We start from the raw sequence: 15,503 nt of genomic DNA, 5'->3' as shown, positions 1-15,503 counted from the left end.
TTTGACATTTGGCTTTTTCGATATTTTGTGAAATCAAAAATGGTATTCTCCAGTAGCGAACAACGTGATATGGTCCAAATTTACTATTCTTTGAATAGAAATTCGCAACGCTCCTGCCAACAATATCTGGAGCAATATCCAGAGCGCCCCCAACCTAATTATACGTATTTCGGAGCTTTGGACAGGAACCTTAGCCTCTATGGAAGTTTCACTAAACCTCGAAATATGTATGGGACTCGAGTGCATCCTGAAACCGAGCAGGCGATTATTAATGCTGTAAGTTTTACAACGATATACTTTCACAATAACTTTTTATCAGATAGCTTTCGTTAAAGGTTACCCAAAATCCGCAAGGTTCAACCAGCCAATTTTCCCGTGAATTGAATATGCCAAGTACCCGTATCCACAGAGTATTAAGAAAAAATCGCTATCGCCCCTATAAACTTCATATCAATCAAGAACTTAGGCATGGAGATACCGATAGAAGGCTTCAGTTTTGCAGTTGGTTGAACGAAAAACTGCAAGATGATGAAGACTTTTTAAACAAAATAATTTGGACAGATAAATGTAACTTTTCGATCAACGGGCTATTTAATCGGAATAATGAACATTTTTATTCAGTCGAAATTCCGAGACAAAACCGCGAAGTAAGAAGACAGGGGCATAATTCTTTCAATGTTTGGGTGGGTCTTTACAGGAATCGAATTTTGGGACCTATTATATACGACGGTAATTTAACTGCTGAGCGCTATTTAGATTTAATTCTGCCAAATATATTCGATGTTCTTGAAAATGAACCTCTTGATATTATCCGCGATTTGTGGTGGCAGCAGGATGGTGCACCACCCCATAATGGAAGGAATGTCACACGATTTTTAAATCATAATTTTCCTAATCAGTGGATTGGAAATCAAGGGGTGGTGCGCTGGCCAGCTAGAAGTCCCGATCTTTCCCCGTTGGATTATTTTCTTTGGGGCTATTTAAAGAACAGACTATTTAAGAACACCCTAAATGATATAAACATTGATACAAACATTTTACGTGCAAATTTATTGACAGAATTAAGGGGTATACGAGCCAGGACTATCCAGCGGGCAGTGTCTGGAAATTTACGTAGAAGGATACAGAAATGTATTGAGGTGCAGGGTCAACTATTTGAATATTTACTTTAAACTTAAAATATTGCATTTTTTCGCATTAAGTTCTATTATTTTTAGTTTGTGTTGTTCAACATACAAATTAGTAATAAATTATAGTTGTTACTATTGTTATTGTTAAAATTTAGTATAATATATCAAATTTATACTATTTTTACCATATTAATAATTAAAAAATTTCGTCAAAAACATTGATTTATTCAATAAATGATAGTGTTAAGATAAATTATTACTTTTTATTTCAAACAACAGGACAGTATTAACTTTTTTTTAATAAAAGTAAATTTTTGACATCAAAATATTGGAAAATTAAACTATGTGATATGTCATTTCTCTAAGAATAAAAAGGGGAATTAAAATGAGTAAAAAAAATTCCAGGGCCGTATTTAAAAAAATAAAGTTGATGATGGTTGCCAAAAGACGAAACGTCGGATTTTAAATTTGACGACGCCATCTGGTAGAGGAGAAAAAGTGACAATAATAAAGTGTCAATTATTTTAAAATATGTTTTTTAATAACCTCACAAAAAAATAAAAACGATTTTCCAAAATTTCGGTATTTTCCGAATAACTTCGTACGTAGTCGGAATTTTTTAAATTTTAAAACGGCATTTTGTTAAGCATAAGAATACGCAATTTTGCCCCAATTTAACCCACCCTGTATCTCTTACCGTTTCCGAAATCCCAATGATGTGGCTCGAATTTGAAACACCCGGTACTTAAATTACCTCCACACTCCAGCCACCTATTGCAACCCATGGACCTAGCGGTCTTTAAGAGCCTTAAGTCACGGTGGGATTCCAAATTAGCGGAGTACCAAAGAAAACATGTGGGTGTTAAAATACCAAGAAAGATTTTTCGGTACTTGTGAGCACAATTTGGAAAGAGACAGATCCAGCTTTACTGACATCGGGCTTTCGTAGAGGAGGAATGTGCCCATTTTAATAGATCTGTCATCGACCGCTCTAAATATGATCCAGAAGCTCTACGAAGATATGAAGAACGTTTGAGAAATCCCCAACTTGCCACAGAACAACCTCTTAATGAACCCAGCACAAGCAGCCATGAAGAGCCATCGAGAGAGAAACCAACCACGCAGCAGCTAGCATCAGAACCGCGACCAGAACCAATAGCAGGGCCAAGTAGACCAATACTAATAGCAGCACCAAGTAGCGGTTTTGTATCATTTGAAGAAATGTTGCTGGAAACAGTGAGGCAATCGCCCTAACGAAAAAGAAAGAAGAAAAAGGGTAGCTCCGGGAGCTGAAATTATAACAGCAAAAGAAAACATAGAAAAAAACAAAAAGGCTGAGCAAGAAAAAGAAGATGAAAGAATAGTGAAAGATAAAGCAAAGAAAGCGAAAGAATTAGCAAAGAAAACAAAGAAGGAATAAAAAAAAAATAACAGCAAAACATACCCATTAGCGCCCAGCGATCTATTTATAGATCACAACATCAAACAGGTCATCAAAATGTGTCTGGTGAATTTTAAGCCGCGCCTACCACCAATATCGTTACTTTGATTGTAAATCGGTCCTATTTAGTGCCTTACTTCATTGTACGACCGAAAGTGTTTATTTTATTGGACCTTCGTTGGAGACATTTTTTTTATCAAGTGCATCGACTATTATATTTTGAGATAGCTTTAAAAATTGTTAAGGTAAGTTAAATTATGTATTATATTTCTATTAGGAGGAGTTCAATAAATGTAGCTAAATGGTTATTGTTGCATGTTTCTATTTTTTTTAGTTTTTATAACACTGATTTTTATGGTGATCTATAAATAGATCGCTGGGATAAACAGAGATAATTTTTTAAATTTAATTTCTAAAAAATACTTATAACTTATATTAGATATAAAAAAATGTTTTTCTGTAAGATTTTTTTTTTATTTCAGATATAAAAATGAGCAAACCTAATATATTTAAAAATCTAGAAGATGCAGTGCAGTACCTGTAGTCAGAGCAAATAGATGCGGACATACTAGCGTTGCCACCCGATGTTGATGAGCTAACCGATGAGGAAGTATTTAACCATGAAGAAACTGGAATTCCTATCTTAGAAGATATTGCTGGTTATGTAGAAATACAGACAAATGAAGATGACGAAAGCGAGGAAGAAGATAACTTACCATTGGCACGTCTACTCCCTGAGAAAAAAAAAGCAAAAACTTGAAACTAAATGGATCAAAACTGCCCCTAAATATAATCTTAAACAGCCGAACAGGATTTTTTACAAGCTGAGAATGATATGAAAGCTACATTGAAAGACTCCTCTGCAGTAAACATATTTGAACACTCTTTCGATGATGAAATTTACAGCATGATAAGAGAACAAACTACTAACTATGCAGTTACCCAAAAGAATCGACATGGATTTACAATATCAAAAGATGATATAAGGATTTTTATTGGTTTTTTGATATTTAGTGGCTATCATACTTTACCCTCTGAAAGAGATTACTGGTCCGATGAAGACGATTTGTGCCAATCAATCGTGAAAAATGCTATGAGTAGAAATGCCTACTTGGAAATAAAATCATGTATTCATTTTGTCGACAATACTAAAGCTAAAGATAACACAAATGATAAATATTATAAAATACGACCATTATTTGAAAAAGTTAATAATAATTTTAAAAAATTCGGAATTTTTCAAGGAAGTCTGTCAATTGATGAAATGATTATTAGGTATTATGGTCGGCACTCGTTAAAACAATTCATTAGAGCCAAGCCAATCCGTTTTGGCTATAAACTATGGGCAATGTGTGGCGAAGACGGATATTGCTTTTATTTTTCACTTTATGCTGGAAAAGAAGAAAATCAACAAAAAGAGCCTTTGGGTACCAGGGTAGTTGTAGAAATGCTATCAATTGTGGAAAATCCGAAAAAGCTACTCCGTCTACTTCGATAATTTTTTTTAGTAGTCATAGGCTATTTCACAAGCCAAAAGAATTTAAATTAAAAGCTACTGGCACGATAAGGGAAAATCGGACTGCCCAGTGCCCATTACAATCAACGAAGGCACTGGAAAAAATGCCTCGTGGATCATATGATTTTAGATTTGACATCAAAAATGAAATACTAATTGTTAAATGGAATGACAATAAGTGTGTTTCAATGGCCACTAATTTTGATCACGTAGAGCCAGTAGCCTCAGTTCCATGCTGGAATAGGAAGGAAAAAGCTCGAATGCCAGTTTCCCAACAACCTAGACTGATATACAACTACAATAAATACATGGGAGGAGTGGATTACCATGACTGGCTTTTGGAGAAGCATAGCATCGCCATCAACTCAAGCCACAAGGATGATAGATATGGCAGTAATAAATTCGTTGCAGCTTTACCGAAGAATCAATGGGAAGAAATCAATAAATTTAAGAGATTTTAGGCGCGAGATTGCAGTAACCTATCTCAAGCTTGGTCATGGATGAAGTATTATGAAAGGTAGACCCCTGAGCTTACCATCAACCTCCAAATCACGCGTACCTGATGAAGTTAGACTTGATGAAAAGGGGCATTTTTTGGAAAAGAGAACCATTCAAAGAAGATGCCAATACACTTCTTGTAAAAGTCGCCCACTTACTTACTGCAAAAAATGTAACATTACGCTTTGCACCACTTGTTTTGTAAAATATCACCGCAAAAATTAGATATTTTTTTTATAAAAAAAAATCAATTATTTGCCCAGCGATCTATTTATAGATCATCTTTTTTTGAAAAAACTAAAAAACAAAAAAAATTCTTTAATTTTTTTTTGGCTAAAAATTATCCAAAATAACATGGCAAGACTATTTTTTCAACGATTTTCAAAACAAAACAAAATTGGGCGTTAATGGGTTAATGAGAGCTCTTCAGATGAAGACGAACCGCAAATTTTAAGTGACAGTGAATCCGATGACGTCACCTTTGAGACTTATGCAAAAAGGTTAGAAGAAGATGAAGAAGCATTAAAACAAGACGAATTGTTTCTCAAAGGGGTAGAAAACCTTAACATTGGAAACTGGGTTTTGGTCTCATTTAAAGGAAAGAAAAGTATACTTTTCTATGCTGGTCAAATAACAACGCTTGATGAAGAATCGCAACCTACCATTAAGTTTAAAAAAAAATCAAACCGAAACGCGCATAGTTCAGTGTTTCACTGGCCTGAACAAGAGAACCATCACTTAGTGGCTGCATCAGATATAGAGCGAGTTTTACCAGAACCCACTTTAGGGCGAAGATGAGAACTAACTTTTACCTCATATAACGTTAAATAACTAAAAAAAAAACATGTCACAGCCTGTTTTGCTCAACTTACCTACGTAATATACTTTTCAGAAAATCTTTGAGTTTTATTCCCTATCATTGCTCCACGAAAAAAGTTTATAATTTCCTTATAAATTAAGATAGGTATCAAGCTATTTTTTTTAACCCAGAATTTTTCATACTATAGTACACTTGCCCCAGATCCATCGGCAGAGTAAGTATATGGCAGTTAGGAGCCGTGAGTACACTTGCCCCGTTCTCTGGGGCAAGGGTAATCAGCCGACATGTTTTTTTTTTATTTTGGCTTATAAAAAAAACAAAAGCAGACAAAAAATAAATATATATGACATTGATTTTACAAAGAAATAAGCTCTGTGCCTACTAAAAATAAACCCGATTTCTCTTTTGGTTTTTTTGTTATGAAATTTTAAAGGGCCACTATCATTTTTTTGATTACACTTCACCCTACTACTCAAAATTTCATTCGATAAAACGTATAATTTGTTAGATTATTGACCCTGAGAATTCCTCTGAAAATTACTCCATATATTTGGAGTCACATTTCATTTTATTCCAGGCAGTTGATGCCTATTGAAATTTCTTCCTGGAATTTAAAGCCATTGCTGTAAGAAGATAAGATCACGGTTTACTTCTTCGATAAAAATTAAAACTGGCAAGGAAAAAGTAGTCTATCTAACCCTTTTGACCATATAAGTTACCTTCTTAAAAGAAAATAAAAAATTTAGGACTATACTCGGATTACCGACCATATGGAGTAAATGATGTGCGCGAAATATAGGCCCGCCCATCGATGCAACCTTGGCAGATTTAGACGAGGAGAATTATGCCTACTTATTTTAAATTATTTTACCGTACAGCTTTGCTTTGTAAGTAGCTTTTTTTATAATATAATACGGTCGCCTGTAAAATGGGTAACTGATTTTGAGGTTGTGCCAGGTAATGATATAATAATCCCTTTTATGTATTTTGTTATGCAAAGTTATGTTAATATATTGGGGTTTACCGAAAAGGGATAGGTAATCCTTTTAAGTAATCGTGCCAGGTCAAACACTTTTATCATCAGGTCAAACTCTTTTTTATCATAAAATTATATTTTATAATGGCCAGGTTCATCAGAACCGAGCGCTACCTGAGCGCTGGAAGTTTTGCCTATAATAGTAAGGACCAATAAAAATTGTCATACCTGAGCAACAATCGAGCGCTTAGGGAGCGATTTTTTCTGATGAACCCGGCCATTATAAAATATAATTGTATGATCATAATCTGGTTTTGAAAATTACTTAAGTAGCTTTTATCTTTTTTTAAATATGTGTTTTAAAATGAAAGAAGGAATAACAAGTTATGGTCAAATGTTTTCGTACTCTTTTCTTGGGGGGTGACAATGGAGGTGTACGTGGCGCGTCAGCCATTATTTATTAACAAACAGATTAACAAAAAAATAAACACAATCTCAACTTTTCAATATTGCGAAGAATCAAATATTCGAATAGTAGAAAATTCAACCAAAACGATCTAAAGCCGCTCGACTAATAAAATTAAATAAAACCCCAAGTCATGAACCCTGTCGAGGCTCTAGGCCACACCTCCGGCGCAGATCGATCACGTGACCACTCCATCTGTTCGGTAACCCAACTATAAATTATTTAAATTTTCTATATAATAAATACAGTGTTAATTCGATAGAAATTATCAAATTGTTTTGAAAATGATTAATAAAATAATTATGTGCAAAAAAATAATTATTCGAGTTTCTCATTTTATTCTAAGCATTTGCGAAACTATTTGAAATTTCAAGCCATTTCTTTGAGGCAGGTCATACGATAGATTTTTCATTCCAAGTATTTAAAATATATATTTGGATCTTCCAAACATTTAATGTACTTTTTACTGAAATTTGTTATTAGTCATATTTTTTGGGTAAAATATCCATAACTATGAAACCAAAGAGTGTTAAAAGTTGAAAGATGGAATAGCTTATTACAATAAAATCATCCAATTAATCAACCTTCTATTCTGCCTTTTTAATAACAACCTACATTTTTCGTAAGAACATGAACTAAGACTTTATAATATTCATATCAAAGATGAGCTTTCTTAAAATTATTAAAACCAAGATAGATTTGAAAATAGGAATATTTGTTTTTTTTTTAATTAAATGTTCTAAATCATACTTAAATGAGCACTTAAATTACAAATTAGACGCATGTTTTTAATGATATTGAGAATCCTATTCGCCCCTACCTCTTACAAAATTTTATTTTTATATCCTAAGCATTACATATTTATTTTTGAGTCGCCCTGTAATGCACTTATTAATATGTTTCAATAAATAAATAATGAATTAAAATTAATACGAATATGTGGTTAGTTATCTTTAATTCTGGCCTATATGTATTTATCAATAGCAAAGTTTAAAAAGTTTACTTATTTATAAATTTAGATATTCATTAGGACGGTAATTATTAGAGACGAAATCAGTACTTTATGCTTAATATATAAATCCATATAACTGAACTGCTGGATTACACTGTTTTTATCAAGATCCATTTATCAGAAATAATTAGATAAAAGGTTTGCAATTAAAGTGAATAATAATTTGATTGAAATGAGTAAACTGGTGTTTTTGTTAGCAAACATTATTTTTCATCTTTTAATTCAAATATTTTCATTCTTCTGTCACTAAAGCAGCCTAGAAGCCTATGTATGCATTCACCACCAGTATAGGTCTGAATATTTTTATAAACATATGTCTACTAAGAGGAATGAACTTAATGGAGTCCACTAAATAAGAAGGCAATAAAATTTAAAAATAATGCGTATAAAACTGGACGAACTGAAGTACCATCATTACAGAGGGATTTGGTGCAGGAACAGTAGATACTTTCAACGTTTTTGGTACCGCTCCTTCTTATACATTCCTTGTCGTCACGTTTGTCCTGCATGAAACCGCATTCTCTGATAATTCTTGTACGTCCTTCAACTAGAAAAAACGGTTTCATTTATAAAATTTAAAACGGATTATAAGATCAAGTCATGTTTAAAGTAATTAAGTCAATTCAGTTTTAATTTTAGTAGTAGCAACTGTCAACGGGTACCTGAACTTTCTTCTAATTGAAAGAGATAATATCCAACGTTTCAGGATTGCAAGATACTATTGGAAATGATCAAGAGACCTATTGGTAAAGACAAAACTTATATCCTTCTTCAAATGGTAAAACATTTTTAGTTAATGTAAGGATTTGTGATAATCTGGGGACAGATGCAGAATCCTATTAAAAAAAATGTCGTGTTAAGTCACAAAATATATGGAAATTTTTGTCGCATAGTTGAATAATCGCATACTTGCTAGAAGGTTTCAAAGAACACTACTTCTAGAAAGTTATATCTACCAAGATGAGAGGTTTACCATGGACACAACATAGTTAAAGACAAAAAACCCAACTGAATTGGAAAAGTTGAGGTGGAGTATTAAGACTTGAGCTGCATAAATTGCTTAGAAAAAATAGGTAAACTAAAGCACAAACGGGAGGTGGAGTTACTGCAGGTAATATACCTGATTTAAAAAAATATACTTCATTTAAGAATAACATTAGTAATAACAAAGGCTGTATATAATCAATTTAGTACTAAAGACACCTGCACAGCACGCATCTATTTTGGATTTGCTTGAATTTTCTTCGAAATACTATTGGTAAGAAGAGATGATAGGTGACATCTAAATTGGAAAAATGAAAAGTTTTATCAGTTGGCTCATAGAGAACTGGATGTGGCAGATCATATGAAAAAGTCTTCTGAAAAAATACTTTCCAGAAATTCCAGTATCATAGGCTGGTAACGAAGACAACATCAACAAGTCTAGAATATTGAGATGCTATCAGAAAAAATTGTTTTTTTTCAAAGCATCAAATTCAGTTAAAGAAAAACATGGGTTATTTTGATAGATCGGATAATCTGGCAAGCCATTAATTCAATTGGAATAAAAGAAACGAGAAAAAGAAACTCAACGGAGAGATTTACGGCCAGTGTGCCATAAAGAATAGTTTGTATAGTTTTAACCCTACCAAATTTGGAACAGTAAGAGCAATCATACTTGATCTAATTATAACATAATTTAGCCTAAGTATTTCTTCAAAATTCACTTTTACTTTCTTTCTGACTCAAAAGAAAACAATTTTAAACTTTTACATGTTTCTTACCATTATTATTAACAGTCTAATTCTAAAACACCGTATCACTTAACTTACTTTTCTGTATAATTTTTCTACACACGGTCGGCTTCAATATTTGATTTTGCTGCATCTGTTCCGGATTGAGCAGGTGCTCGGGAGGCTTAATTTCTGAGCAATTTACGAATGCTATTGTGTAATTATCAAAAGGATCTCCACACCTTGGGTCATACTCTGAGTTACAGTCAAAGCATTGCAAGGAGGGATTTATTCGGTAGTAGTCTGCAGGGGCGTAGATCAACCCGTTAGTGTTGTTTCTTGTGTTTACATTGAAAGGTGTACCTAGAATTAAACGTTTTTTTTTTTCTTAGAAGATTAGATAATATTTAATGGTCGTAATATTGTTCAATCAATGCTGTTACATAGATACATACTCTGAATATACATGAATGAGAAATTTGTTAGCAAATCCCAAAATAGCATACATTAGCTGATTAATAATAGTAATTGATATTGTCCTAATTTCCTGTTATATGTGTAAATATGCTCCAAGCAAACACACAACTACGCCTATTGCATATAATTATTAAGCAAAGTGCTCACAGAATTAATAATGTAAACTATCAGAGTTGGTCGTAGCAGGAATAATCAAATGTTGCAACTTAATAAATTAATAAAGTTGCAACATTTGATGAAATTATTTTAACTATTGTTAACCTTTCCATATTCATATAGTTAAAGTCTTCTAATAAATTGAAATAAATGATAATTATTTAGTATTCAATTCTAGTAGGATTAAAACATTTCATATAAGCATTATCTAAAAAAATGGCATTTTCAGGAAAATACTATTTGGAACTTAAGTAGGTATCACTACTTAGTACGATCAACCTCCATGGAATGTCTAAATGATTATTAAATGTCTGCTGATCACCTTATTTATTAATTTTTGCCCAAACAAATGCATAGAAAAGTGTTTTATTTAAAAAGTTTGTTTTTTGTATGACTCATTTTTGCTTAAAGAGTTGCATACATAAAAACAAAGAATGAAAAACAAATCCTAATTTTATGCAAAAAAATATTGACACAGCAAACATTTATCACATTTTTTTGTAAAATTTCAGGTACTAAAAAGCTAAAAATTTGTATGGCAAAATAATCGTTTATTTATCATTTCCTACTTAAAACAGAAATCTAGTTTTTGCACAAAAAGACTGCTTGAAAGTAGTAAAAATACCCCTTCAACTGCTTAAAATACAAAATGGGGTCATAAAAAATAGAGTTTTCCGGAAAATTAAGTCTGCTTTAAGAGGTTTCAAAATACGTTTTTTTATAAGTTTTTTATAAGTTTAGCTAACTGACAAAGTTTTTCATATAATAACTATCTTTCCTTGGAGGCAATTGACTCAGGTTTGAAAAAGGAATAATATAGTTTTTTTTAGTAGTAAAAAGTAGCTTTAAAAAGCTGCTTTTAATTACCACGAAGAAATAAGATGTTAATATGCCCTTTTTTTAAAGGGTTTAAGAGTGACTTTAACATACAAAAGTAACCTAATTGAAAAACTGATTTTTATTGCTAATAATACTTTTTTATTTATCCACTCTTCCAGGCACTTGAATCCTATTTAAACTAAGAAAAATCTAGATTTTAGGGCATAACCCACATAGCATGAGATATCCACTGTATATACCTATAAAGTACAGAAAGTGCAAAAAATATCGTGAATGTTTTATGTATATATATATTACACATTGAGATAAACTTTATTTTTTTATGTTCAAGTATAAATAATAATATACGCCTAATGATGAAACTTTACGAATAAAAATAAAGAGAAAATTCCATGATTGTATACCTTCCCATTTTGGTGCATTATTAGTATTTTTTTATAGAATGTTTTGTAAAACTTAACTTTATTGCAGATTCAGACGTTGGTACGGAAAGTCATGAAGGTAATAACGAGAACTCTCCAATAATACAAAAAAAATCTTAAAAGAAGAAAAGAGCAAGAACAGAAAAGCAGCAAATAGAACACCATTTAAAAAAGCATCATGTTTTGTACGCATGTTCTTGTAAAAAAAAATGTGCAAATGCATCAGTTTTCAGATGAAAGACGGACGAAACGAAATTTGCCAGGCATTTTGGAAACTTACTTTTGGAGAGAGGCGTCAATATTTTAATGCACACATAGAATTTAAAACAATTAAGCAGAGAAAAACTGATAGTAATAATAAAAGCCAGTGCTCACTTTCTTATACTATGGACAAATCTGATGGGACGAAAGTTCAAGTATGCAAACTTATGTTTTTGCATACACATGGATTAAACACTAACGGCATGATAACTGAATTTAAGAGGAAACAAAATGTATCAAAAGGGGTTGATATTGTTACTGATAAACGTGGAAAGTCAACGCCTTCAAATAAGAGAGATGGAGAACTATTTAAGCAACATATAGAGTCTTACAATCCACAAGTTTCCCATTACAAGCTCTCCCATGCTTCTAATAGAAGATATCTGCCTTCGGATTTAAGTGTAACATCTATGTTGAAAGACTTTTGTGAACATCATGAAAAGGTCTCGTATGAAAAATATCGACATGAGTTTAATTTGTTAAACATCTGGTTTGAGCAACCCAATCAAGACGAATGTAGTGATTGTATATTACATAAAGAACACGAAAAAATCTGTAAAGAATCAAGAGAATCTTGCACTACATGTACCGATTTTGACAAACATCATTTATTGTATGTTGAAGCAAGAAAGGCTTACGAAGATGACAGGGACAAAAAAAGATATCCAAATTCATTTGGAGTTTATAGTGTGGACATGCAAAAATTTCTCCTTTTACCAAAAATGTCTCTAAAGTCGTCTGTTTTTGTCAGAAAGTTAGTTGTGTTCAACGAAACATTTGCTTCGCTGCTAAACAATGGGGAAAATATTTGTGTTTTGTGGCATGAAGCCCATAGTGGTAGATTAGCAGAGGATGTGGTATCGACTTACCTTGCAGTAATGCAAAGAGCCTCTGCTGATGTAGAATACTACATATTTTGGTGCGACAACTGTAGTGCCCAAAATAAAGATTGGAGGCTTTATGCTACATTCGCATCTATTGTAAATTCTAACTGGGGACCAAAATGCATAACAGTTAAATATTTTGAAGCAGGTCATTCTTATATGAAGGCCGATGCTGTTCACGGCCAAATAGGCAAAGCTTTAAAGAAAAGAGCTAACGTTTACGACTTGAATGAATTAAATGAACTTATTCTTACAACATCAAGAAAAAACAAAACACTGCTTATGTCTTATGAAGACTTTTATGAATTTAAAGAAGGGGCAAGGCAAGAGAAAAAAGCAGATGAAACAATGCCATTGCTAAACGAAGTTAAAGTAGCAGAATTTCGAAAGGGTTCCAAAAATTTATTTTTCAAAAAAATTATACCTAAATATATATTATATAATATATTATACCCAAATATAATTTAAAATTACCAGATGTAAAAAAAATAATAGGGGTATCAACCGTGATAAAAAATAATGCATTCTTAAAGATTTAGTGCCTTTAGTTAGGAAAATACTTCCAACTTCGGAAAGTTCTTCTGACTTGCTTTCAACGCGAAACTGAATTACCTAGTTTAGTAATAGTTACCAAAGATTAGTATTACTTTTTTGTTACTATCAAACTTTAGAATTTTTATTTTGTTCTATTTTGGCTGTTTTTCTTTGTCGGTTTTCTCAAAATATATAATTTTGTATAAAATTGTCATTTTCTTTACACATTTTTTTTCTCTCATAAAAAAATAGAAAATTTTATCATAGCAACTCAGCATACTATTATTTTCCTTAGTAACACTACTAAACAAGATACTACTTTAAATATAGCATCTGTAGGTACTATTTGTTTCCTTTGCAAAATTACAAGTTTGGATATAGCAAATCAAGATACTATTTATTTCCTCGGTAACTCTAATAATTTTTTCATAGCAACCTAGGATACTATTTTATTCCTTGGCATTATTACGATTTTGCTGACAGAAAAAAATAGTAAGTCCTATAAAAGCTAAAAACAGGCGCCAAAATAGAAAATAAAGTAAGAATTAGAAATCTCGAATTTAAAAACCTCTAGAAGCTAAGTCCCAATCATGTCACATTTAAATTTGATTTTGTAAAAATGTTGCAAAAATGACTTACTATGTTTTACCATTTCACGGGAGGAATGTGGTAAAAAGATTAAACTCTTAAACAAGAATGTGATATCGTTGCGGCGGCGTTGTCCGTAGTTATCGTTAAAAAAAATTAGGTTCACAGGCTACTTCGCGATTTTGGAAGCGTGAAATATTAACACGTTACTCATATGTAACTTTTTTTAACATGTTAAATAAAGTGACATATTATGAACTACAATGAAATTTTAAATAAAATTTAAAAAAAAACTTACTTTTTATAACGATCATAGAAAAAGTAATCAGTCAGTCAAAGTAGAAAAATGTTTCTTAATTTTTTGTGCGAAAACCGTGCATCTAATGGACAAAGTCCAAGAAATCAAAAATGTTGCAAATAAAACGGGGAATTTAAAAATATTTTTTAATACAAGAAAAACCAGAGGCGTACCATTTTTCTTTATAAAAGTATTTAGTGGCAAACCCGCACACACGCCACTGGAGAACATAAAAATGTTAACATAAAAGTATGTTGGTAAAGGGCTCTGGATACACAGACCCTGCATACCAATCTTTGGATAAATATCTACAGGGGTATTTAAGTTATCGAAAAAAAATTATTTTTTTATTAAAACTTTACCACCCTGTAGCTCAAAATCTAAAAGGTTTAGGACCTATGTTTATAGGAACTTGTTTGCGAATTTTTGGTCAAAGAACACGTTCCTGAACTTTGTCGCAATATATAAAAAACACCCTGTATGTCTTTGAGCCTGAACTACCTAAGAGAGCAAAATAACTTTAATTACCATGAAGAACTAAAAAATTCTTTTTTATAAAATTTAAAATTTAATTTAAGTGCCTGGAAAAGATAGATCCTCACCCAAAATTTAACCACTTAAAACATGGTTTTTATGGCAAAATAATGCATTTTTATTCGTCCAGGCAGTTAATAAAAACAGCTCCAAATTGGTTAAAAATATGAGTTAATTTCAGTTGCTTGAAATCAAAAATGCGGTCAACTGTACTGAAAAATTGCTTAATCCTGGAAAATTATGTTTATTTTGAAGAAAAAAGGGACTTTAACACAAAGCTATCGTGCTTTAAATAATTTTCTTCACGAAATTAGACTTTTTTATTCATCCATTGTTCCAGCTAATTGAATCATATTTTAAATGAGAAAAATCTAATTTTTCGAGCCAGAAACTTCTTTTGAAGGAACGGAAAACTCCGGAAATTTCTGCCTGTTATTAAAGTATTTAAAAATTAATTTAAGCGCCTGGAAGGGATGGACCTTAACACGAAGTTTAGGCACTTAACACGTTAACTGCCAGTCCCAATTAGAAAAAAAAAATACTGGGTCCTACGGGCCACGTAACTTTTTTTATTAAAAACAGTGTCTGTGTGCATCAAAACGAATGCATGTGTAAAAATTTATGTAATTTTTGCTTTTTTTAGATACACATGGCACCTGATTGTACAGGTTTTATTTTTTGATGTCGTGTGCCATGTGTACCTTATCTGGACACGTACAAAGTCAATGTTGATTCGCCTGGAGAGATGGCAGCAGTTGTACGGTTTTCACTAGAAGCGCAAATACCACGTGCATTTTATGTTTGTTGCCTTCTTTAGTCATTCTTTTTATAAAAATCGGTGTAAAAACATGTTGTTTTGTGGGCTATAATTTGGAGGAGCAATGCAGCAAAGAAAAAAATTATTTCTGATACTGAGATGCAACAAGCAGTGGAGGCTG

At 32.1% G+C, this 15,503-nt stretch overlaps 1 protein-coding gene across 1 annotated transcript in view; it reads right to left on the bottom strand.

The window, feature by feature from the left end:
* Positions 1–4,458: 4,458 nt before the first annotated feature.
* LOC126749472 (uncharacterized) overlaps positions 4,459–15,503 on the bottom strand; it is an 18,308-nt gene continuing 7,263 nt past the window's right edge. The window contains exons 2-3 of the mRNA XM_050459162.1: positions 9,671–9,934; positions 4,459–8,406 (exon numbers count right to left, since the gene is read on the bottom strand). Coding sequence (XP_050315119.1) covers positions 8,195–8,406; positions 9,671–9,934 — 476 coding nt within the window. The 3' untranslated portion in view covers positions 4,459–8,194. The remainder of the gene's footprint in view (positions 8,407–9,670; positions 9,935–15,503) is intronic.

The sequence above is a fragment of the Anthonomus grandis genome (assembly GCF_022605725.1).
Source record: "Anthonomus grandis grandis chromosome 1 unlocalized genomic scaffold, icAntGran1.3 Chromosome77, whole genome shotgun sequence".
NCBI lineage: Eukaryota > Metazoa > Arthropoda > Insecta > Coleoptera > Curculionidae > Anthonomus > Anthonomus grandis.
The sequence above is the reverse complement of the archived record's forward strand: the minus strand, read 5'-3'. Positions and strand labels throughout refer to the sequence as shown.